This window comes from Dermacentor albipictus, chromosome 6 (genome assembly GCF_038994185.2).
Source record: "Dermacentor albipictus isolate Rhodes 1998 colony chromosome 6, USDA_Dalb.pri_finalv2, whole genome shotgun sequence".
In the NCBI taxonomy this organism is placed as follows: domain Eukaryota; kingdom Metazoa; phylum Arthropoda; class Arachnida; order Ixodida; family Ixodidae; genus Dermacentor; species Dermacentor albipictus.
The window spans coordinates 39,490,117-39,515,421 of record NC_091826.1 but is presented as its reverse complement, the minus strand read 5'-3'; the positions used below and the strand labels follow the sequence as shown (position 1 = coordinate 39,515,421).

Genomic DNA, 25,305 nt, shown 5'->3' with positions numbered 1-25,305 from the left:
CACCTAAATCTAAGTACACGGGTGTTTTCGCATTTCTCCTCCAACGAAACGCGGCCGCCGTGGCCGGGATTCGATCCCGCGACCTCATGCTCAGCAGCCCAACACCATAGCCACTGAGCAAGCACGGCGGGTGCGGCCGCATTTCGACGGGGGCGAAACGCAAAAGCGCCCATGTACGGAGCATTGGGTCCATGTTAGAGAACTCCAGCTGGTGAACATTATTCCAAAGCGCCCCCTTCCCCACTACGGCGTACTTCATAAACAGATTGTGGTTCTTGCACGTAAGGCCTCAGAATTTTACGCAATAGCGCTAATGGTCCCGTGTCGCAGGAAATCAGGCGGCGGCGGCGGCGTTGTCCGTATGAGAAAAATCATGCCGAGCACGCATCGGCATCCACGCAGGCCCACCACGTGACGCGGAAGCGTTACTGAACCAACCGAATTTCTCGAAGTAAAATGCGCCAGAAAATTCGCAAAGTACGACTTACGCGCAACCTCCAGACATGACAGCGTCGGACTGTAATATGAATATACGAGAAAGCCTATAATTCTGTAACGTGAAACTCAAAACACCAACCCCTTTTCCAGCTGCGTTTGAGGTCTGTCTTAGTGGGAGCGGAGCGCCCCCAGAAAGGTCGCCTACGTGCATAGCATTTGCCACCAGCGTTTCCAAAAAAAATATTACGGTTGCATAGGCTCTAGTTGGCGGGAAGCGTGAGAAGCAGTCACGGTTCTTTGAATGGTATCGGGTTCCACACTTAAAGGCGAAGCTTAAGCGCCCTCCAAAACATTATTTTAAGATTTTGCTATAAGAATTTCGTTACATAAGTATTATTGTGCAATAAGAAAGACACGGACGTAAGGGAAGACGAACGCTCACCAAGCGCAATCTTTCAACTAAATTCATTGTGCCACTAAATTGCTTTTACTCAATAATACTGAATCGGTGACGCAATAATACTTGAGTAATGGATTACCAACTTGGCCCGGAATGCTGCTCTCATTGATAATTTCGTTTTTTCAGCAACCGCGCGAAAGAGGTTTTCATGTTGTCGAAAAAGGAAACAGCATACAAAAAATTATATCGAGAAATCATTTCAGCAATGGATCTGTCAGCCGTCGCCGTCAGGTTTAAAGCGTCGCGACAGGAGCCTGACTTGTGCGCATGCGCTGTGGTGCTCTTTGTGTGCGTTATGTCGCGCTTATATTCCGGAAACGTCAGGAAACGCGAAAGACTTACAGAAGGGGCATGACAAGCGCTGTGCCAATATCTCGAATACCACCTTGTTTCTTTCAGTATTTTTAGTATTCTTTCTCTGCAGGAATTCATAGGGCCGGCCAAAATAAATAACGCCAAATAAAAAGAAAAACAAGCGCCATACCATGACAACGCCTCAATCCCTCCACCCCCTTCCCCCCATACCTCAGGCCACCTCGCCTCTTTTTTTCATTTCTCGCGAAAACAAGCTGAATGACTATAAGATGCGCGAAGCTGAGATCCACGCGCTATCATCTCTCTCGCGGTGCCATACAGCCCACGTTTCTCGATATTGCGACGGCAGCGCCATCTCTCAGAGAGTCACACCCCGATGCAAGCAGCAAAGACCCAAGCGGCAGAAGCAGAAGACGGAGCCAAAACAGGCGGACGCTAGCGAAAGAAGCCCAAGCCAAGCCAAGTCGGCAGGGTAGGCGGGCGTCGCATTCACTCAACACAGGAACAAACGAGTAAAATAGACCCGACGTACGGTGTAACGCGCAAGAACGCCTCCACCTCTGGAGAAAATTTAAATAAAGCCCTATAGCCGGGAAGCAGGTTCCCAGTCGCACACAGAAACGAGTATAATGGTACGCCCACACTAGCGACAAAAACGCGCGCGACACGCCGCACGCGGCAAGCGCCCGGGCGGCAGACGCGTGCGGGCAAGTCCACAGTCGCGTTTTGCGGCACGCGGCAGCGGCCCGTGGAGTCCCGCGTTGCCTCGTTCCATTCGATACTTCTCGCGACAACGCGCTCTCCGTTCTGCCCATTTCGTTTTCCATCGGAAGTGTCTGTGTTTTTTTGCGCCACTGCCGGCCACGCTCAGGCATGTCGGATACGGACGAGGAGCTACTGGTGACTGTGAACACTATAATACTTGTTTGTTCTTTACTTGTGCGACGCCGACGTGCCAGACAGCGGACGAGAAAGTTTTTGAGTGCGGTACAGGGACACTGAGGGCCAGGCGCGCACTCTGCTTCCCCACCTTCACCAATTACTCACCTGTCATGCCAAACTGCTGTCCATAATGTGCCAGCGGTTGGCGCGCAGCTCCTTGTCCAACGCTCGATTTATCATAGAGGTACGCATATCCGCGAACGGTTTCCAAAAACGCCTCCATTGCGAGGCGAATTCTTCGTCGACGCCTCAGTGGCGGTGTGGTAAGGCTTAACAAAAACAGCCCCCTTGACTGGAAATGGCCTCTGAGATTTTACGGCGCGCGTGTCACTGTTCAGTCTCAGAGCCCATAGATTATGATTCTTTGCTTATGCGACAGGTGGCGCCACAACAGCGCGGCTCATAAAGCGGCTCGCTTCTGATTGGTGGACGTTTCGCGTCTGCCGCGAAAAATGGGTCTCGCACCCATTCGCGCGTTTGCCGCGCGTTGCTGCCGCTTTTCGTGAATCTTGCCGCGCGCGACAGCACCGCTCGCCGCGCGCGTTGTGTCGCGCGCGTTTTTGTCGCTAGTGTGGACGTACCATTACAGAATGGGAATTGGTGACGTTTTAAAGCCCGCGGAAGCCATTGGCGAACGATGTGCCGAAATTCGCCGGTGCGCCAATGCTTATATGCGAAGCGTGTATGTTTTGCCCATAAACAACATCCAAAAAAAGAAAGACAGGTTGGGGGAGGGGGAGGGGGGAGTAATAAAACGGACGCGGAAAGACGTGATTTGAAATATCCATTGGCGAACAATGGATGAAAAAAGTCGCCGATGCGCTTGCTTTTGGGTCTGCGTACGCATCATTCTCTCCTGTTTCTTTTCCTCCATAAACTGCACGCCATAAGACATAAGAATAAGAAATCCTGCAAACAAAACTGGCGGCGCCGGCGCCTCAGGCGTATTTTTTTTTTTCAGAAAGCCAACCTGCGAATTCTGGGACTTGTGCGCGCGCTTGAGCGCACCTTTTGCGTCGTGCGCGCACCTGGAGAGGCTAAAAAGCGAAAAAGAAAAAAGAAAGAAAAATGGCAAACGAGAATGGCGTGCTGGAACGCCAGCCAATATGAACGCCGCGCGAACGCTTCGGGCGATGCGTTTGTTCCTGGCCCGAAGGGCGCCGGTATCCCGGACGCGGATAGTTTTGCATTGAAGAAACTTTGTGTCGAAGCTTATCTGTACTGACGCCCTTTGCCTATGCCGCCCCTCTGCAGCCGCTTCGCGGCGGTGAAAACGCTCTAAGCTTTATCGTGCGCCCTTCACCTTTAGGTGAATTGAAGTAAACGCGACGCAAAAAAAAAAAGTTGACTTAAATAGGTCAGGCAAGAAAGTCGCGTATTCCCATGGATGACACAACCTGCTATAGGGTGGGAGAAAGGGACGACAGGTCCCATTCTGGTGTGTCTCCCATACACAAAGCCATTACTCTTGCCGTGCAGTTACCAGTGTGCTTTTTTGTTGTTGTTGTTGTTGTTGTTGTTGTTGTTGTTGTTGTTGTTGTTGTTGTTGTTTAAGCGTTGCCTGCGGTTTTCGCTGCTGTTTCTGATGTCTCAGCAACATTGATGCCTTTACACTAGCGAGAATCAGTCAGTATGCAGCACAGAGTCACAAAGGAAAGACGGCGCTTTGTAGAGCATTGCGACTCGCTGCAAATTTCTAAGTTTTCGATAAAGTAGCACAAATATCTACGTACCGTCAACCATACCCATGATATCTGAAGAGGCTATATCGGTGGCGCACAAAGATACTAGCGCCTTTATCTTTTACTAGGTGATCTAATTAAGAACATCTATGATGGCGTACAATCATCCCAGTAAACATGACGCAATAAGCCTTTTATTTTTCATGTCCATTGCAGGACGAAGGCTTTTCACAGCGATCTCCAATTCTTACCCCTGTGTTGCACCAGCAGATCCCACCTTACACCTTCCTTACCCAATTTCATCCGCTTAATCTGAAAATACCAGCTACGCCAGCTTGCTCTCTAGTAGTCCCTATACTACACCTGTTCCAATCTGCTAACGTTGCGCCCATTAATTTTTTCGTTCCATCGCTTCCTTCTGGGATTCTATTTTCTTTTTTAGCTTCTTCTCCGGCTTTCTTTTCTCGTTATGCTCCAAGTTTCAGCACTTTAGGGCGGCACTGTTAATAGCGCGCTCCTCTTTTATAATGTTTTTGGGAGAATTGGCAAGCTACGTAAGCACCTGGTCATGTATACACTTTGGGAACGTTCTGCCGTACATTGCTGCAACCCACGCATGTTTCCGCCTCGCCACTGTAATCCAGCAATGCGTCTTTTTGCAGCCACCGCACGATGGTCCACACATATCGTCAAGATCACTAGGCTCTCTCTCTCTCTTTTATACATATATATATATATATATATATATATATATATATATATATATATATATATATATATCCAGGGGCGTAGCCAGGGGGGGGGCTTATGGGGCTTCAGCCCCCCCCCGAAATTTTTTCGTGCTGTTCATGCACCGCCGACCAAAGCGACCCCCGGCGCCGGAAATCACTCTGGATTTTGTCTAGAATGTCTTTTTGACGCTCGAAAAGACATTTAACCGCGAAGATTGCAAACTCGGGCTGGATTTCGTGGCAACGCCCATACACCGGGAGTCGCATAACGCCAAGCAGTCCCATCCGAACACGAGGTTTCAAGGGCGCTTTGATGGTGAGCGGGCTCGCCGCGGCATCTCACTGAGGCCACGGAATCTATGGAGCGCATGGATATCAATTGCGAAACATTATGGGTATAAATCTCATAAGCTCTAGATGTGAAAGGTGCGTTGGCATTTCCAAAGTTGTGCTTTAGATTTTCAATTGCGGAACTTTGTGGGTTTAATGTTGTTATAAACATTTGACGCCAAATGTCTGTTGACTTTTCTAAAGTCTTACATCGGAACATACAAACAGACAAGCCAAATCAGCACACTAGCAGACGAGTTGACGAAGCAGGCAGCGAGGTCCAATGAGACGAAGCATTGGGGTGCTTCATTTGTGCCGTCATGTCATATAAAAAAATATCAACATTTTTTTTAACCTACGCCAGAACATCCATGTCAAGACACTAAAGCCAGCCAAAGTAACTACGTTCTTATTTATTTCTTCTACTTTGACTTTTATTCGCGAGGACACATTGAGCCTCTTCAATTTTTTTTTTTTTTTTTTTTTTTTTTGTTCTCGCTACCCTACCCGCAGGCTGCCAGAGCCAGCCAGAGCGCATACGTTTTTCTCGTATGGCCCCGACCACCGTGCGGTGCACTTGGGTGCGCGTTCGGTTTGCTCTGGGCGAGTGGATTTTCACCGGACAGAGTTTTGGACGCTTTCTGGCTAGCAGACAAGAAAAAAAAACAATGGTTGCTCGCCGCCATCACTGTGGGGTCTCGAAGGATTGCACCGCATTCCTTGAGCGGAACCTTTCCGGAAAGTCTTGTTTCGCCGCTGTAGGATACTGAGCAGTATGCGTATGGTTCTCAGTGGACCAAGCGTCTCATGTTTTCTTCGGTATTTCTTCCGTAGCCCCATTAGGTGCCCGAAGTAGGCATTAGATTCTGGCCAACATACTTTGCTATGCGTTTTTTTTTTTTTCATTCGGTGCCTCCGCCTCACAGAAAAAAATACATTGTAGCGGCGCAGTGAATTGTCGCATGGTGAAAGTTCGATTTTGATACTTCTTTTGCGGAAAGTAATGGGCGACGGGACGCTTCAGTTGCCGGATACGTTTATTATATTATTGCGAAAGCAATTATATGGACACTCCAGGCGCATTCCTGCCATCGCCCTCATGTTTCGTATAAAGTCCAAGGCTGATAACATCGTGACCACGCGCTGCATGCTGTATGTGCGAGTGAAAGCGTAGGAGGGGAGGTCGAATAGGTGAGCCAACGATGGGGGCTCAGTCTTGTGTGCGCAAAGGAGAAAAGCGGGGAGCAAGCGCGCCGCCTTCCGTCGCGCGCAATACATCGGGGGCAGTGGATGGAATGGGAGAGGAATCTAGGATTCTGTGAATCTATGATTGTGCAACATGTTTATTTGCCTTATTTGACGCATTATATACAGTTACTTCTTCTTACATACATAGACTCATTGGGGACTTATAAGTATACTTAAATATCTTGTTGCGAGGTTTTGTGTATACATGAAGTGAACTTTGTTTCCAGTGACACTTTTTTGTCCTTTATCAAGCCCTATTTTCACATTTGCATATCCCATTGTATCTTTGCATTTCTAATGTACGAGGGCGAGTCAAATTAAAGTGAGCCTACCCTAACCGCGCAATAATGGTTTGGTTCATTATCTGCGAGGCATGCGCGTAGGAGAACGGCATGTCTTATTTACAAAAGTGACACGCAGGTGTGAAGATAAATGTTCTTTAATGCTCTCATACACTGGGTTGAATATGGTGGCGTCACATAATGGACACTTCAAAAGTTGAACAGCTCGGTGTCGCGAAGTTTTTGACAGCTGAAGGTGTTTCCAAAACAGAAATTAATCACCATATGGCTGCCGTGTACGTTGAACACTGCATTTCATTGACCACTGTGAGGCATTGGAGCAAACGGTTCAAAGGACATTGCAAAGACATTCCAAGACCGGGCCAAAACCATCGTGCAATCACCCCCTACACAATTTCAAAGGTTCATGAGCTTCTGAAACAAGAACGGAGGATAAGCATCGATGAACTGGCAGACCGTCTGAACATCAGTCACGGTTCGGTTCACGCCATAATTAATGAGCTTCTCGGTTATCGGCTCTTTGGTGCGCAATGGATCCCCAAGATTTTTATCCATCGCGAGAAGACGGAGAAGTTTCGCGCTGCCTTGACTCATCTGATCGGGTATCACAATGAGCATGACGACTTCTTGTTTGCAACTGTGATCGGGGACGAACCTTGGTGCCACTACTACGAGCCTGAAACACGACGGCAAAGCTTACAGTGGAAACATTCGAATTTACCACGCCCAAAGAACGTAAAGGCAATCATTTCCGCTGGAAAGGTGTTGTTGACTTTTTTTCGATCGACAGGGTCCATTACTGATAGAATTTGCTAAATCTTGAGAGGCTATCAATTGTTTCCGATATTGTGAAACGCCAGAACGGCAGCGTGTCGCAATCAAGAACAAACAACGTGGAAAATTGACGAATGGAGTCATCTTGTTCCACGACAATGCCTGTCCCCACGTCGCCTATGTGGTTAATACAAAACTGGCAAAGTTCAAGTGGGAAACGCTGCAACATCCGCCATACAGCTCAGACCTGTCACCTTGCGACTTCTACATTTTGGGGCAACCGAAAAAACAGCTCAAGGGAACCAGATACAGACTTTTTGAAGCAGCAACCCAAGGAGTTTTATAAGACGGGAATCACGCAACTCGTTAGTCAATAGGACAAATGTCTAAATTCTCATGAAGACTACTTTTAAATAAAGTACCCCGTTGTTGGCTCATTCATATGACTTGCCCTCATATATCTTGCAGAACTGCTTTTTATACGTGCTCTTTGTCGCGACTATAACTTCGGTGCAATTACTCACGCTACACGACAAGAGACAGCTACTCCTGCGTAATACATTGCAACAAACGAAAGCGTCATTGAGATTTTTCACTGACCATTTCATAAGTACAACAATGTAAGCAGGGTTCTTGAATGACAAAGTTTCATTAACATATTTGTCCTCAACTTGTTCAGTTCATTGCCTTTTAATTTTTCATATAAGCGGCATGGACTGCTTTCCTGGTTTCGAACTGATATAGTTCTAAAGTTCACGTGATATTTTCTTTACTTAATAAGTAGACAAAAAACATGGAAGCATTGACGTCAGTTATGTTGGGCACAATTTTTGGCACATACGAGTATAATATGTTATTAAAAAATACACATTTTACTTGTATTTACAGTGCGTAGCTTTCAAAAATGCGTTTGCAGCATCTTTGGCAATGACAATGCAGTTATTATTCATGTATTTGATCCCTCGATAAATTGTTTAAGAGGAAGCTTTAGCTCGGGCCCAATCCGACGCGGCCTATTCAAATACTTGTACAACGCAGAAACGCTTTTCTGAGATAATCTTGCTGATCGCTTTTATTGAAATTGGTTGCATTTGAGAGAGAAAGTTAAATCCTAGTGTCTGTTGGACCCAGAACTTCGATTTAGGGCCTGAATTTTGTTTAAAATATTTTGGAAAATTCGAAAGTTTGAGAAAATAGAAGCACGACGTTTACAAACTAATAGCTATACATGAAGAACATATTGTGGTTCTGTAAACGGCATTTATTATAACAGTAAAAGCGGACAAGTTTGCTGTGTCAATTTGCATCTTATGTGAATTGCTTACGTTGTGTACCAGGGTTCTGCAAAAGCCGTATTTCCACAATACTAATTTTCTTAAAGATTCATGTGTAACATATCTATTTTGTCCGCTGTAGACGTACTATTAGATGCAATTCACAGAATTGTGATATCATTTTTGATTGTTGAGTCAGGGAGTTTTAAACTTGATAGTTTCGTTTCCTGAAAATGTTCCATTTTGGCCAATTTTTAATAAATAATTGACCACCTAAATGAGAAATTTGAAACCAGTAGTCACTAGAATTAAACTTTTTCTTTTAAATGCAACAAACCTCCTCAAATTTGCTGAGGTGGTTGGTGGGAACAACGAATTCCCCTTCTACATGTACTTAAATAGGAGCACGCGAGCTAAAGCTTCCTCTTACGGAGGAGGCTGAGCTCCAACGTGCAGCTATATATATATATATATATATATATATATATATATATATATATATATATATATATATATATATATATATATATATATATATATTGGGCCAGTGGCGTAGCCCCCCCCCGAACAAAATTTCTGGCTACGCCACTGTATATATCGTATAAACAATACGTTAACTGCCGTGTGACCATTGCGTCCAGTTCAACGACGTCGACGAAGTGCGGGAAGAGGTCTTCTTTTTTTTTTTTTGAACCCTCGGTGGCATGATTTATGACGCGAAATGCGTCGAGGGTTATTGCGGGAAAGAAAATTAAAAAAAAAAGATGTGCCCTCACCCCCACCCCCCTGGGGACGCCGACAAATCTAGCGACACTTTCTGCATTCCGCACACTCCACGAAATCTCGTCTCCTTTTTCTCTCTTCGTCTCTATTGTCTTCTTTGTTTCGCCTCTTTTTCACGTCGTCAGGAAAGCAGCTATTCGAAAAGTTATGCAAGTTTTAGACGCTCCCATTTCCTACGCTGTCGTTTTCGACGTCGGCGTTCTTCTTTTTCCTGTCCGCTTTTCTGTATATCGGCTCGGACAACTCGTAGGACGCCATAAATCTTTAAAAAGAAATACGTTGCTACGAAACTGTTCCACTTTCGTGAGCCCCTCTTTTTCGAGACGTCCTTTCTCTCTTTCTTCTTCTATTTTCCTTCACTGCCGCCTCGCGCACGAAACGTCAGAGTTCATTAGTCTTGAGGGACCTTCGCTGCCTTCGCTGCGTTCTTTTTTAGAATTGTGTGGCGCAGTTTGCGTTGTGCTTCTGTTCGTTCCTTCTTTGTTCGCTGCTTCACCGCCACGGCGATTTCAACTCCGACCGTTATACTTCCTTCGTTTGTGCTCGCGTGTTTCTGTGCTCGTTCGCTTCATCTTCTGCTTACCTCATAACTCGAAGCAAAGTCGTAGATCAAACACGAGCCGCACTCGAACGCACAGCTATTACTTCTTCCCACGTTCTTTTGGAATACGGGACGTATAGCGTGTGACTCAGCTAACGTTAGCCAAACTCTTAAATCAATAAAATATAAATGCTTACAAAAAACGCGGTGCAAGATAAGTTGAGGGAACTACGCTGTTTGGTTGCCAGAGGCCTGACGACCGAACGTCGTAGGTCCCAAAATCCTATCTTGCACCATTTATTTTAATACTTTTTTTTTTAAGTTGAAGAGCTTGGCTAACCTCAGCTGAGACACCCTATAGAGGCACACTTCAGGGGCCGGATTCTCAAAGAGGTTCCCTTCTAGCTTGCTAGCCGCCACTGGCCGTCCGTTTTCGAGAGTAATAAGGCAAACATCCCGAATGGATGGCTGCTTTTTCTTAACAAACAGTTCTAGCGTAAGAACATTTTGCGCCCGTACACAGCCCCGGCAGATGTCCTGCATTCGCTGCCGACGCGTGGGCAGATAACTTTGGCCGCTTCACGGAGGTGAAACTTAATTACTCATCCGGGTACTTTCTTTAACTAAACGTCGATGCAAGTTGCAGGAAGAGGTTGCCGAAGACTGCGCAACAATTAACGACATTTCGCTTTCGATATAATGGGAATCTTGCCGTGCTTGACCCCGGGGAAAATAAAACAGACGGAGTAAGGGATGCAGAGGGCATATGTCTTCGGCTCACCTTGTAGAAGGTTGTACTCCGACTGGCTCAGGGTGGCCGGACGTTTCAGGGCGGCTTGCGTCGCGTCTTCCTCGCTGCATTCTGCACACGTCAACAAAAAAAAAGAGTAATTTGATTAAGAGCGAGTAATCCCGTCCGACACCGACAGCCATGATTGCTGCTGCGGTAAACGAACAAATTTTTTGTAACTGCAGGACAAAGACACCGGTGAATTAGTATAACAAAATACCACACAGCTACGTTCGTAGACTTGACGTTTTCTCGAATAGGTAGAAATAATAGCAAAGAATTAGTAACAGCTAGAGCAGCGTAAACAAAGTGACAACCTTATAACGCTATACCGAAGACGACGATAATGAGAGAAGGAATACCGAAAAGAGATTAGGCACTAATATATTTCAAGTCTCATGTGTAACTCGCTTCCCGCTGTAGCTCAAGCTCGGAGTAAAGATTTGATATTTTCAACATGTCCAGACTCAATCTGCAACATTCAGAGAAAACACGCATATTGTATTTGGCCAGTGATTACAGCCAAAATTGTGGCATGACGGCTTGAAGGCTCCTTTTTTTCCTTAATTTATAAATATTAGTCTAATGTGACATTTCATCAATTTTTCTCTCGGGCGAAGCAGAAGGGTTTCAGTTACACCACCTTTATTATCGATTAGGCGTCCTGTTTAAGAGTGGTCCGTAGTGTACGCAAATACTGGCAGGTGAACAAACCGGCCGTGAAGGTCACGTGAAGCAAAATGCGACGACAAAGGTACTTACATCAAAACCAACATAAGCTCGCTCACGTGGAAACACAACAAATAAAAACGCTACAGGAAAAACACCAAATTTTAGCAAATTTCCACGAAATTCCTAAATAAGCCTGATCACACTCTACGCCAATCCCTCTCAAATAATAGCGAGTAGTCGCATGACAGCGCCGCAGCCACGTCATTTTCTTAACAATGACAGCTTTCACGATGTTGCTGTCCAAACAAACGGGTAGATACAGCGTTACAGCTTGTCACAGCTCTACGCGAACAGTACGGCGACCGTAACAAAGTCGGCGTGTGTATGCTATCCTTGTTATACAGTTACAGCCTCTGCCCAGAGAAACGAAGTCAAGACACACATAAGCGAATGTGTATAAATAGCTATAGAAAGTGAATGCGATCTATTACAACATAGGCAACGCTCGAAAACTCCGCCAAGTCAGACGAACTCCTCTCATCCCCCCCTCTCCACTTATCTTTGACGGTCACGATACGACAAACCCAGCAGTTATAGAAACCCACGAGTCATACATAGCGGCCTCGTTTCGTTTGAGAAAGGCTGCACACGCTACGATGTGCGTCTGCTGAGGTGTCTAAGAGGATGTGAGGTCATTCTGCCCAGCACGAAGTTTTGGGTTCGACTTCCGGCCCCCACGGCCACATTCCTATATTTAGCCGGAACGAAAAAAAAAACGAAAGAAAAAAAAGAAACACACTCGTGTTTTCTAGAAGTTAGGTTAGGGAGGCGCAGGCGAGCAAAGCTAAACCGGAGTCCTCGATTGCGGCGCCCTTTGTAGCCTAGTGTTTAGGTTCGTCCGTCTAGGCCCCATCAATGGGGATTTTTTTTTTCTTTTAGAAGAATCATATTAATGAATCTCAGTGAACACAAAATCGCAAACTGCACGCTCAGGGGAGACCGAGGGGCTGTAGTTGAAAGCATCCGACGCCACGGCCAGAGTACCGCTGGTTAACGGTCCCAGGGCCTTTGATGATGACGATGACGATGATTACAATGATGATGATTATAGTAATAATAATAATAATCTATACTTCATCCATACTCCAAAAGTTGCTGTGGCCGAACTCACAACGCTTCTCCTTCGTAAGTCTGACGGCACGGACGAAGAGCCGTTTCAAATAAGGTTTCTTTATTCCTATTCATTTCGTAAGTGGATCGTTGCTGTATGGCCGGCAGCCTTCAATAATAATATGCCAGCGTAAGGCTTTGGACATGCTGTTGCAAACAATTAAAGGGAAACGCACTTCCGTCAATGTGGGCCTCAATCTTGCAGGCAGTATGCGTTTTATGGTACACGGGAACGACAGACAGCACCACTAAATACACGACGGAGGTCTCTGCGACGAAATACACACTCTCCTCAGATTCCAAAACACATTCGGCTCAACCCAAACTTTTGCCCCCCTTCTGACGTAGTGACGTCAGAGGTAGATTACTGGGTGTACCCGGAGGGCACCTGTACGGTATAGAAGATGTAATTTATCTCGATAGGGCGATACGGGTCATATTGATCGGCCGTCAGACACGCTTCGCCGCGAGTTTCGTTAATTCGAGTAGGAGGCCCGTGCCCAAACTATCGGCTCTGATCAAAGATGCTGCCGGAGACGTTCCACCCGAGACTTGACGGAACGCGGATCTCGTTCCTCAAGCTCAGTTCCCAAGGGGAACCCTCGTTCCATAAATCTTTCTTTCTCTTTTTTTTGTTTCTTTCTTTTTGCGTTGGCCAGTGTTACTCCTTCTTCTTCCGTTTCTTCTTCCTGCATTCTCATCAACTTCAGGGTCTCAAGAAGGAACCCACAACTTGCAGGGCTGTCAGGACCGATACTCGAGAAGCACCGATGAAATCCCACAAAATCCCTCGGCTACAGCCTCGGTTACAGGAAGCGAAAAGAAGGAGAAACAAGGAGAGACGCTAAGAACGAACGATCACGACAGTGCCCACAGTCCTCTATTAGTCTATGCGAGAATGAGATGCGACGTGTGCGATGCTAATGCATTTCAATGTAGCGCCGGAGAAATAAACCAAGCTTGCTGAAAAGTATTGCTATAGAACAAAGCGTGGCGGCTGTTGTGTGACTATATTGATAATAAAATGATTCACACACTGATACTTGGAGTTGCCAAAGAATTAGTATAAAAGCCAAGTAGTTGTTAATAAATTCCGAAACTGGGAAAGTTAGCGCGAAATGAGCACGCCAAATGACCTTGTCGGTGAACAACAGCTAAGAATACAACAAGCAACATTAGATGGAAGCTGTAACGTATCGTGAAACGCACACGAGATTCACAAAACGACAGTTCAGCAGTGTGCTTATTTTTTTTTTCGCGGACTGCTCATGCTCGCAAGTTCACACTTGCGAACGCGTTGTTTGTAGACAGTCTGTAACCATAAGTCGCTGCAAAAATCGATAAGGTCACAAGTCTACAGCCTGCCTGCAGGCAATTAACAGTTAACATAAAAGCGTCTGTAACGCTATCCAGATTTTCTAAACAGGATAGTTATTCAAGCCATTCTCCTGCGTAGACATTTGAGCGGGTCCTTCTCTAGAATTTGATTGATTGATTGATTGATTGATTGATTGATTGATTGATTGATTGATTGATTGATTGATTGATTGATTGATTGATTGATTGATTGATTGATTGATTGATTGATTGAAAGCATATAAAAAGATGGCGGGCGACACACTGCGTAAAACCACAAGCATTCAATCTATGGATTCACAGTGACATAAAAGCTCAAAAGAGTGTATAAGCAGTCTACTTCCTGTGGTCTACCATCGAGTACGTAGAATTGCGAACAAAAACGTTTGGATGAACATTACTCCGCGACACAAAGTCTGAGACCGCAAGCCATCAGGTCGTTGAAGGCGGATTGACACGGCGTACTGGATTGCACGGCCAAGCACTTCCTGTCTGAAACCGCAAGGAATCGCGCCGACAGCACCTGATAACATAATAGCACGAACAACATAACATGGCATAACATGAGATAATATGACATCACCGCTTCGTCCTCACACGCGTGACGTGATTGCGCAGCACTGAGTTACGTGGTGCTTGTTCGCGGAATTCGCTCCGTCTTGTGCGTACAGCTCTATAGAGACATTCGACAGACTTCGCGGAATATATTCAAATATTCTGTCAAATTTTCAGCAGGGTACAGAAAGAAATCTATACTTCTTTAAAAAAATAAATTACGGCGTTTTACGCGCCAATACCGCGATCTGATTATGCGGTACGCCGTAGTGGAGGACTCTGGAAATTTAGACCACCTGGGGTTCTTTAACGTGGACCCAAATCTAAGTACACGGCTGCTTTCGCATTTCGCCCCCATCGAAATGCGGCCGCCGTGGCCGGGATTCGATCCGGCGACCTCGTGCTTAGCAGCCAAACGTCATAGCCACTTAGCAACCACGGCGAGTCTATAGTTCGTTTACACGACCTACTGTGAAGTCGACAAACATACGAAAAGGATGTTCTCACAAAGTGCGTGAACGTTACTCAACGACGCAAGGTGTAATGCCGCACATGCCATCAGGTTATTTTGGTATACTCTACAGACTTCATAGAAAATCTTCCTCAAAATTTCTACATATTGTTCAAACAGTCCGGTTCCTTTGCTCTACAGTCGAGTCCACAGACTTGCGAAAAAAAAGTTCGTAAAGTGTACATAATTATTAGTCGATTACAGAAGGTGTGAGGCCACAAGTCCGCCGAGTGTATCTACAGTGTCTACAAAAGCAAGAGGAAACAACTACAGGATTTCTATAGAACCAGCCGTACGAGCTTCAAGGAGGGGACAGGCATCGCTGTTGTTGCCGAAAAAGGAAACGAATTTAACCAAGGGATCCCTTCCGTTTCCCCTCCAGCGATTCTGTCTTCATCGGTCTCGGCTGTGTTCTTCCGAGTCTCTTGTAACTTTTTTTAGCTTTCATCCCATCGTGGAGCCCCTTGCTACTCGTCGTCTTTTATTTTTTTTTCTTCTTGAGTGCGCGTGCAAATAGATGAGCTGAAAAGGTCACCCAGGAATGTGGGAGGCCCGTCTCGCCAGTGTCTGACGTCACCGGCTGCGTCATTCGGCGCGCTCCTTTTATTTGTTTCTTCCTTTCTTTTCTTCCCAGGCTGCCACTGCAGTCGTTAGAATCCGAAACGGACCGACAGAGAGACTGCAATATATTCGGGATTCAGCTGGCACCGCGGACAATAGAAGACAATAGACGGGGAGAAAAACGCTTTGAAACGCTCGCGCGGAGCTTAAGGGATTATTGCGCAACAAAGAATGGTCACGACTCGTAAAATGAAAAGCAACGACGTTTTCTTTACGATCAGCAAATCCTGCCCTGCCCTGCCTTGCTCACTCGCGAAAACTGTCGCTTCCGTAGCGAGTCGCCAGTGTATGGTGAAGCTTACTTGTCGATCGCACCTGCAGAAAATTTGCGGAATCGCGTTTAAGCTGTAGAATCGAACTCATCAAGAGACAATGAATGCAAAAAAAGGTAACAAAGGTATAGGAAAGATTACTGCGTTGTTTATTCGAAACGGAGACATGATAATGGAAAGGCAAATGAAAGGGGGAAGAAAAGACGTTGCCACAAGTATAAGCCGAATCCGCATCTTCCGTTCGACGATGCATATACAAATTGATTAACGGTGCTTTCCGCTGGCTCCCCACGTCAACTTTCTTTTGTGGCATTTGTGCGTCTGTACTAGATCTAGCTCTGGGAATGTTAAACAACGTCACTCACGTCAAAGGCAGCGGGCGTGGAACACCCTTCACACCACAGGCGTGACGCCTGTGGTGTGACGTCACGTAGTACTTGACGACTGTGATTTCGGTGATGAAGAGCGCGTTGAGTACGTTGACTATTAGGTGACGAGGTAGTCAAAGTTCTTGCGCAGTGCTCGCGATAGTAGTGAGAATTACAGCAGCGTGTCCTCAATTTCGAATCCACGTGCGAGCCGCAATAGAACACACCCCGTGTGCCAAGCTCCGGAACACTCTCACGCAGCCGAGCTACTATAGGAATTGCGAGAGCGTCAGTGGACGATAGTTGTTCGCAACAACGATTGTCACGGAGCAGCCAAAGCACGCAGCCAGACGACGTAGCAGGCGAGCGCACGGTGTAATTTGGAAATCCACACGAACACTACAACTGTGGGTCGATGTTCGCGCCGTCCCAGTCACCTAAATATGCCATGTGCGAACTTTGCTTGAACTTGTGACATTGCTTGCGTGCAAGCAGAAAAAAAAAAGAAAGATCACGCTTCGAGAGCTACTACAGAAAAGGATTCAATAAAGCACACGGACACCACTTCATTACTCGAGTTACGACGTGCCTTTACAAATTTGATTTGGGCAGTCCGTAGGATGTTTCTAGACCTATTGTAGACCACTCTGAGCTCATGCGTTCCTTATGTTTTCGCTACGTGATGTCTACGAACAGAAGCATTTTAACTCTCGCTAGTTTGATCCTCTGCGAAACCGAGATAGATAGATTAGATAGATAGATAGATAGATAGATAGATAGATAGATAGATAGATAGATAGATAGATAGATAGATAGATAGATAGATAGATAGATAGATAGATAGATAGATAGATAGATAGATAGATAGATAGATAGATAGATAGATAGATAGATAGATAGATAGATAGATAGATAGATAGATAGATAGATAGATAGATAGATAGATAGATAGATAGATAGATAGATAGATAGATAGATAGATAGATAGATAGATAGATAGATAGATAGATAGATAGATAGATAGATAGATAGATAGATAGATAGATAGATAGATAGATAGATAGATAGATAGATAGATAGATAGATAGATAGATAGATAGATAGATAGATAGATAGATAGATAGATAGATAGATAGATAGATAGTTAGATAGATAGATAGATAGATAGATAGATAGATAGATAGATAGATAGATAGATAGATAGATAGATAGATAGATAGATAGATAGATAGATAGATAGATGGACGGACGGACGGACGGACGGACGGACGGACGGACGGACGGACGGACGGACGGACAGACAGACAGACAGACAGACAGACAGACAGACAGACAGACAGACAGACAGACAGACAGATAGATAGATAGATAGATAGATAGATAGATAGATAGATAGATAGATAGATAGATAGATAGATAGATAGATAGATAGATAGATAGATAGATAGATATATAGATAGATAGATAGATAGATAGATAGATAGATAGATAGATAGATAGATAGATAGATAGATAGATAGATAGATAGATAGATAGATAGATAGATAGATAGATAGACGGACAAAAGGGAAGGAAAGACACAGAGGTTAGCCAGTATAAATACCACCTGGCTACCATGTGCTCATGAAAGGGATAAAGGGAATAGGAGGAAGAAGAGAAACAAAAATAAAACGAGAAATATGCACACAGTAACGCGACGCTACGCGCTACAACATTCAAATGCGGTCGCACAATTCACAAGCCCTTAAAAACTTCAGCAAAGCCCTGAAGGCCTTGAGTGCCGAAACCCGAAACCTAAATTTGGATTTCTCCTCGCAGAGCGTCTGCAGACACCATTCCAAGTTAACATTAGGGCCATAAGTTCGCGGGCTACGGTATAGACAATCTCTATATTGCCTTAAAAATGCGCCCATAGAGTTTGCATGGCCTCCCCAAATATTTTGTCTGTGTGTGTGTTAGGTGAATATGCTTCAGTGGGAAAAAGAGGAAAGATGAGACGGAATTTTCTTTTTTTTAGATTGGTGTTCTTTTTTCAAAAAAGAAAACAAGAAACGAGTCAAATATATGCAAACGGTCAGCGTTCCCAAGATTCTCAGCACGCAAGTCTCGGTGCACAGTACGAATAAACTCACAAAAGCAAACGGGCCGTACAGTCTGATTTGATTTTGTTATATGTTTGACTTGGAAGGGAAAGCGCGCGGATGATAAAATCGCGGTAATGGCGGCTCTTTTTTCCTTTTTTCGTCATTCGCGCGGCTTCAGTTTACACAGAGCCGAGATGAAAAGATCGCCCTAGGGAGGTCTTTCTTACTTTTTTCTCTTTATTTACATTTCTGCGCATTTTAGATTCAAGTCCCAATATTTGGCTTCCAAATTTGAGGCCGTATCTGATTTGCATATCACAGCGTGACTTGCCTAGCGTGACTTGCACTTTCTTTTTTATTTCTTCAATCCAAGGCCACCGCCAAAAGCGGGATTTCTGTGTGAATTTACTTTTTGGCGTCGCCATCAAAGCGAATGTCGGCCGTCATGAATTTTTGCCGGCGCTTTGGCTTCACCCCAGAGCTCGTCTCGAAGCAGAGCACACGGGACCGACGAAAAAAAATTGTTCATAATAAATTCACGACTGCGTGTTTGCGTTTCCGATTATACCCGCCGTACGACGAAGACGATGACAACCATTCGGATTATACGTATACGCACCCGCATAATACGATGTGCCCGTGTACCGTCGTTACAGGCGCAGTGGTTGGGAGCAGAAACTGCCGTTTGCGGATGGAAATGTTCGCGGGAGCCATTAACGAAACGGGTCGATTTCTTGCGGCTGCGTGTGTACTAATGTTGACAGACAATCACGAGATGCTCGCCTGTGGAGCAACGATAACCAGTAATGTTATTCAGCACGAGCACAGATTTGAAACAGTGTGTGTGATATCGTGCTGTGCAGTCACTCCGTAAGAATACATGTCGGCAGCAAAGTAAGCGGTTTATTAAACAACCAACGGACAGCAGCGATATTGTGCGAACGTCAACGAAAACGATGATGTACGATTAAGTACCGCGCGCTACGCAGGACTTCGGATTGAAAGTAGCGTACAGTACGGTTTACGTTTAAAGTATACTCGAAACTACTTAGTTTCATAAAGAGCGGTCTCGTTTGTGAAAACTTTTAACCCCTGAGCCCTGAGGTCATGTGCAATTTTATTGCTCTTCATACTTTATAAATGTGTTTTTTAATTTTTAGCTTTAACCTTTATGTACACTTATTGTTGAATAAATTCGTTTAATCACTCGGTCATCAAAAATATTGCCTACGGGTGTTAGGTAACCAATTACAGCTTACTTATCGAAAAAAAGGCATGCCGACTACTTTTTAATGAGTAGACGTCAGCCTGTGGTGCTCCTGATGCCAATTTATTTTCCTTTCGACAAAACACAAGACTTCCACATGCACCGTCTTAATCGCAAGCTAGGTGTTTCCATTAAGAGTGAGAAGTACTGTACATACTGTACGCCTTGGTAGAACGCCGCAGTACGCAGGTCAATACATCCACACGTTTTCTCTATCGCTATAATAGAATTGACGAGGAATCTACAAAACATCTAGTCTACATGAAATCCACCACTAGCCATAAATTTTACTCTACGTACTAATGTAATATTCATACCACACTCTCCCCCCCCCTTTCCCTCCAACGTGAACTTATGTATAAAATGTATACACGAGGTTCGGCTTTAAAATAAAGCAATCAGTTGCTAGGCAACGTTTGCGCCACGTCTTCCAACACATCCTGGCTGTCCGGCGTGCCCGCGACCGGGCCGGTGGGCTAGACCTGCCGGTCCCGACGTGGGACTAGCCGGGTGCGCGACGAGTTCGCGTCCTCGCCGGACCTACAATAAATGTTTCTTCACTCACTCATCTGCTTTTGGTGTTGAGCTAGTGTGCGCTGTCATGAGGTCACCAATTTTTCTTTTTTTTTGCGTTAGTTGGCCTTATCCCTGTAACGGCGACGGCGTCCTCGACGAATCGCACCTGAATTTCGACATTTTTTTTTTTGTGCCTCACCAACCAGCTTTAGCGTGCTAGAGCGCTGCTAATGCTAATTGGGCGGGTGCACTTTTCGTTACCTTCCTTGAAAATGCCGGAATAAATTAGGCGTTAATGAGAAGCATGTCTTAGGAGCTAGTATTTAAATACCAGGAAATGGAGAAATAGCCTTCTTTCAGCTTCAGCTGCATAGAATTTGACGAGGTTTGGTGATTTTCAAAGAACACTGTTTCTTTTATTTTTGGGTATCGAATTTTTTTTTACAGAAATCTAAAGAAATAGCAAGAGAGTTGGAAATTTGAAGCACAACGTTTACAACTCTGTGACTCAGCAATAGACGCGATATGAAAATTTTTAAGATGCAGGTATTGAGACATCCAAGGAGAACGAAATTGATATGTTATGCACAATTCTGAAATATACCACCAATTTCTGAGTAAGACTTTTGCAGCACCCTTGGAGGCATTGTCACTATTTCACGCAAGCTGTGAGTTATCGCACAGCTAAAAATTTATTGTATACTTATAATGCATAGTTGTAATGCACAGTTATAGGTGAGTCATTGCATAGTTATGTTTCTTTGGTATATGTAGGTGTTAACTGAAAGTCCCACATACAGTTTATTCACTACTAGACCTCCTTCTGTATCTATGTCTTCTTTGAATGATGTACGAAATAAAATGGAAAATTGAAATTGAATTCGTACATTAAATTTATCCGCTCTACATATCGTAATAGATTCAAATTACAGAACTGGGACGTCTGTCTTTGGTGCAGATTTACAGACATGCAAACTGCGTGCTTCCTTTCTTTTTCTTTGTGCACCGCACATATTTTCAGCAAGTTCTTAAATTCAGCCCGTAAATCAAATGCTGCTCCTTGTACAGTCAGTATAGTATTCAGTTCTCTCTTAACTGCAACAATATATTAATGCAAATGGCTCCCCTCGTTGCGTAACAAGAGTAGTTCTGCATTTCACTTGCATTTCATAATGGAAATCAGAGTTGGTCTCCCCAGCTAAAAGCTTCGTGGTCCTCGTAATGCGCAACGCATCCAACATAAGCTACGGTGAATTTATTGCCTCGAAATGTTAAGTTACGTACGAGATAACCTACTGTATAGCCTATATATAGTAGCGTTCTTGATACACTGCAACCAGATGTCAGCTGTTCACAGTTCAGCAAAAAAACAATTACTAATTAATTATTTACGGCACTAACGAAGTTATAGCTCATATAACATTTCATTGCTTTCTTGCACAGATGTGCTCTCCACGGTCGTACATAAAGGTGAACGATTCGTTCTAATTCCGCTTGATGTGGAACTGCTTTTGGGCGTTACGGGGTTAAAATGCGTTCTTTATTCTTTCGCTGCCACACAGAGCCCCGGGGCACATGAAGAAGGCGAAGAGACTCACCGACAACTTTCACGTGGACCACGCCGTGATCGTCGGTCTCGAGTACCACTGTGGATCCCGGCTGCTGCAAAGTGAGAACGAAGCAGAAAAGAAAGGAGACAAAACCGTTAGCATATCTGTGCAACTCTTAACGAACAACGCGAACAATTACGAAACTACTCCGACACGTCGTACACTGTTTCAAGGTTCAGCTACATTTTTAACAGAGGCCTAATGCGCCCCCCAAAACGCACACCTGAGACTTACTCCATGCTTAGAAACGAGTTACACGGCCATTACGTGTCGCACTTTAACGTAAGTACGCGTAACGGGCGTTCTAGAAGGTCAGTTATTTTCTGTTCGCGACTGAAGTTGCGCTAACAGCCCACTTTCAATAGAGCGTCAACTACGCGAATCATTCCCCTAAATCTCCAAAAAGTTATTGCGTAAGCTTAATGCAAACCTTCCGTTGACGCTGAAGTCATTCTTTTTTTCTGCTTTCACAATTTTGCGCGCGATTTAAGGGAAAAAAAACAGAATACAGAAAGCCTTCTTTAACGAAGTTAATTATGTTTGGCGCGCATTACGGGAACTGTAATTGCTGGACGCAACGGTCAAGACCCACGTCACTACGCACACAGAGCGCACCAGCCTAGTGCAGAGCTTGAGCTCAGTTTCTTCATAACTGCACATGTGGCAATCGTACGAAGGTCGCCAACGCACTTTTACGCTACCAGAATCGAGAGTTATCATGCAAAACAGTTTTAGCCTGTCTGTCAACGTACAAGACTCATTCACGGATCACCGGTACGTCGAGGAGACAGACGTAAGAAGTACTAAAGCCCCTTAAACTTCGCGAAGTAGCGGCACGCTTTGAAGAATGCCGCCTCCTCCTCGCGCGCTCTGGTCGGGGCCGACGCCGCGTCGCTGTTGGCCCAATAACATCACGTGGGCCCTCGCGCCGTGCATCAGCGCCATTTTTGCTCTAGAAGCGTCTACGGAGGGGTGAGGAGCATAGGCGAGGAGCGCAATGTGGCGCCGTTGCTACGCTCGAGCAGTGTAGGCGGCGCCACGGTCGAGGAGGAAACGTTAAAGAGAGGAGAAACGAGGAGGAGTGAAGGCGGAGGAGGAGAGTGTCACAACATGACGAAGTTTAAGGGGCTTCAAGAAGTACCGATGGTAGGAGCCATCTTGTGGCGAGAACGTCAACTAGAGTCCGCCGAGCCATATTTGAAACACCCGCGACCCACTTATCGTGCTGGTGCACCCGTCGGTGGCAAGAATCGTGAGAGCATAGCGGATTCGTTTTTATTTCGTCGGCTTCTGCAAGAACGATGACGTAACGCATGTCGTAATGGTTGCAAAAAGTGTCCCGAGAGGACGCTACCGGTGCGCCTGCCGCCGACAGAGCCTCCAGCGTTCGACATCTCCGTAACCTGCGATTTATGGAAAAGCTGTCGCTCTCCACTGCTGCCGTAGCAAACCGATAAAGCTTCAAGGACATTGCCGCATACGGAAACGCGTATATTCAAGACCTATACCTGCGTCAACACAAGGTGAATACTATGCTTTCGCAGTTTCTCGTAGATACGTCTCTTCTAACGTTGTTGCAAACATTGTTCAATATCCCTCAAAGCCACATTTGTCAACACGGACGTGACACGAAAGGTCGGTCAGCTTTCCGCTAGGAATATTCAATAAACGCCGCGAAACGAATCATGTCTGAACACCGTAACTTCGGCCTCACCGTGATACTATAACTTCAACGTGCATAACGCGAGACGAGAAAGTCAAACCCGAAGAGGCCACCGGATTCCTGGAAAGATTCGGGAGACCGAATGCGCATGTGGTATCAGCTATATACAGCGACGAGCCGTTCCACCCGAGCCAAGCACGCAGACTATAAACATCGGGCAAACGTCAGCACGTGAAACATGTTTTCATTCCGGTCGATAATAACATTAATAAGATTTGCGGGCAAAGCGTGAGCGAACAGTGGCAAACACGAAAGCCCTTTTAGGCGAGCGCGAGCCGCCAACAAAGCGCGCCTACACAGCGCTCTGTGAAAGAGATCTCGCTATAAGCTGGAGGCGGTGCTTTCTTCATTACTTGCGATAGCAAGCCACACCTGGTGTTTTGAGAAATTTGCGAAATCGCCTCTCCCGTGTTTGGAAACAAGCACCGAGATATGCAAAATCAGTTTGCGCTAATGCGGCCAGTTACACGAGGGGAATACGTTTAGTACCACTGGCGTCAAATTGCTCGCAACGGCGACGCGATTTAGGCGGGCAAATTTGAGAAAGTCCGGCCCGTATTCTTTTTTACAAGTCACAATAAACATTCTCCCGCTAAAGGAACCAAACGGCTGGTACCAAACAAACAAACAAACAAACAAATTCATGCAGAAACTCCTCCGGGAGTTGTCTAAGTATGCGTAAGCATTGTGTAGCTTGCTCGTCGCCACGCAGCCCCACTGTCATTATAAATGTTACGAAGCCTGATCCGACCAGTACGAACCCTTATCAACTCTCAACGGTCGTTATCAACCTTATCGGACATGATCCGAGCCTAATCAACTCTTATCTGTCCTTATCAACCTGAATGCCCAGCGAAGCTGTTTCAAAACCATCACTACATTTGCTAAGGGGGTATGGAATGCTTTATTGACGGTTCGGATGCTTGTTTTGAGCTTGTTCGTTATTGAAAGCTATGCCATTCTGTATGTTGTATAGGTCATTTCAATGAATGTATGAACTGGTCCCTTCACTTCGCTGAGCGCTTGTAGCCTCTGCCTTAAGGCGGTATGAGTCAATGCATTTTTTGCTTGTTTACGGGTGTATGAGTCATTGCACTCGTCTTACGTGACAGACGGACGGGGTTCTCGTTGAGCATGCGTAGAAATGCTTACGCATTTAAAAGAAAGAAAGCCTGTCTAACTTTATACGTAGCGTCGTCTTTTACTGTCTTTTTCAGGTATAACTCGAAATTCTTAGCCATAACAGCCATCCTGCGTTGTCATGCTCACGCATAAGTATGCCGACTTGAATTATCTTACTTAAATATCGCACCTAAATAAACGTCATCAAAACACCCAAACACGAGATTCGCACCGTATAAAGTGGCTCAGAACTTAAACGGCAAAAATAAAGTAAGAAATTCTTAAGACGGGTGTTTACGCGGAACGCCCCCACCTTCTTCAAAGAAGCGCGAAAAGCCGTCAACATTCCTGGCATTCCCGTTTCTACACCATTCTGCTTTCAAAAAGATACGCATGCCGAACGTCCAGGCCGGCAAAATAAAAGAAATGTAAGCAAAACAACGCAGCGCCGGCTGGGTAAGAAATCGCCGTACAACAAGAACAGCCACGTTTCCTTGGCTATGAAGCAAAATGCTAATGCCACTTTGATCTGCAGGAACCTTCTATCTTGCTCTTCTATCTATCTATCTATCTATCTATCTATCTATCTATCTATCTATCTATCTATCTATCTATCTATCTATCTATCTATCTATCTATCTATCTATCTATCTATCTATCTATCTATCTATCTATCTATCCTTCCAACCCTGCCTTCCTGACAAATTCAAAGGGGCATTTCAATCCACTTTAGAATTCGCCCGTTCTTCCACACGTCCGACCCCCCTTCGAGATGCAAAGCTCCTTTGTTCCTCAAAGCGTTCCTTATTTCCCTTTGACCCGCCGTGGTTGCTCAGTGGCTATGGTGT

At 45.2% G+C, this 25,305-nt stretch overlaps 1 protein-coding gene across 5 annotated transcripts in view; it reads right to left on the bottom strand.

Annotated features, from left to right (window-relative positions):
* LOC135914564 (uncharacterized) overlaps positions 1 to 25,305 on the bottom strand; it is a 502,153-nt gene that overhangs the window by 47,437 nt on the left and 429,411 nt on the right. For all 5 annotated transcript variants that reach the window (XM_065447470.2, XM_065447473.2, XM_065447472.2 and 2 more), the window contains 2 exons: positions 21,601 to 21,664; positions 10,602 to 10,682 (listed from right to left, as the gene is read on the bottom strand). In XM_065447470.2, coding sequence (XP_065303542.1) covers positions 10,602 to 10,682; positions 21,601 to 21,664 — 145 coding nt within the window. The remainder of the gene's footprint in view (positions 1 to 10,601; positions 10,683 to 21,600; positions 21,665 to 25,305) is intronic.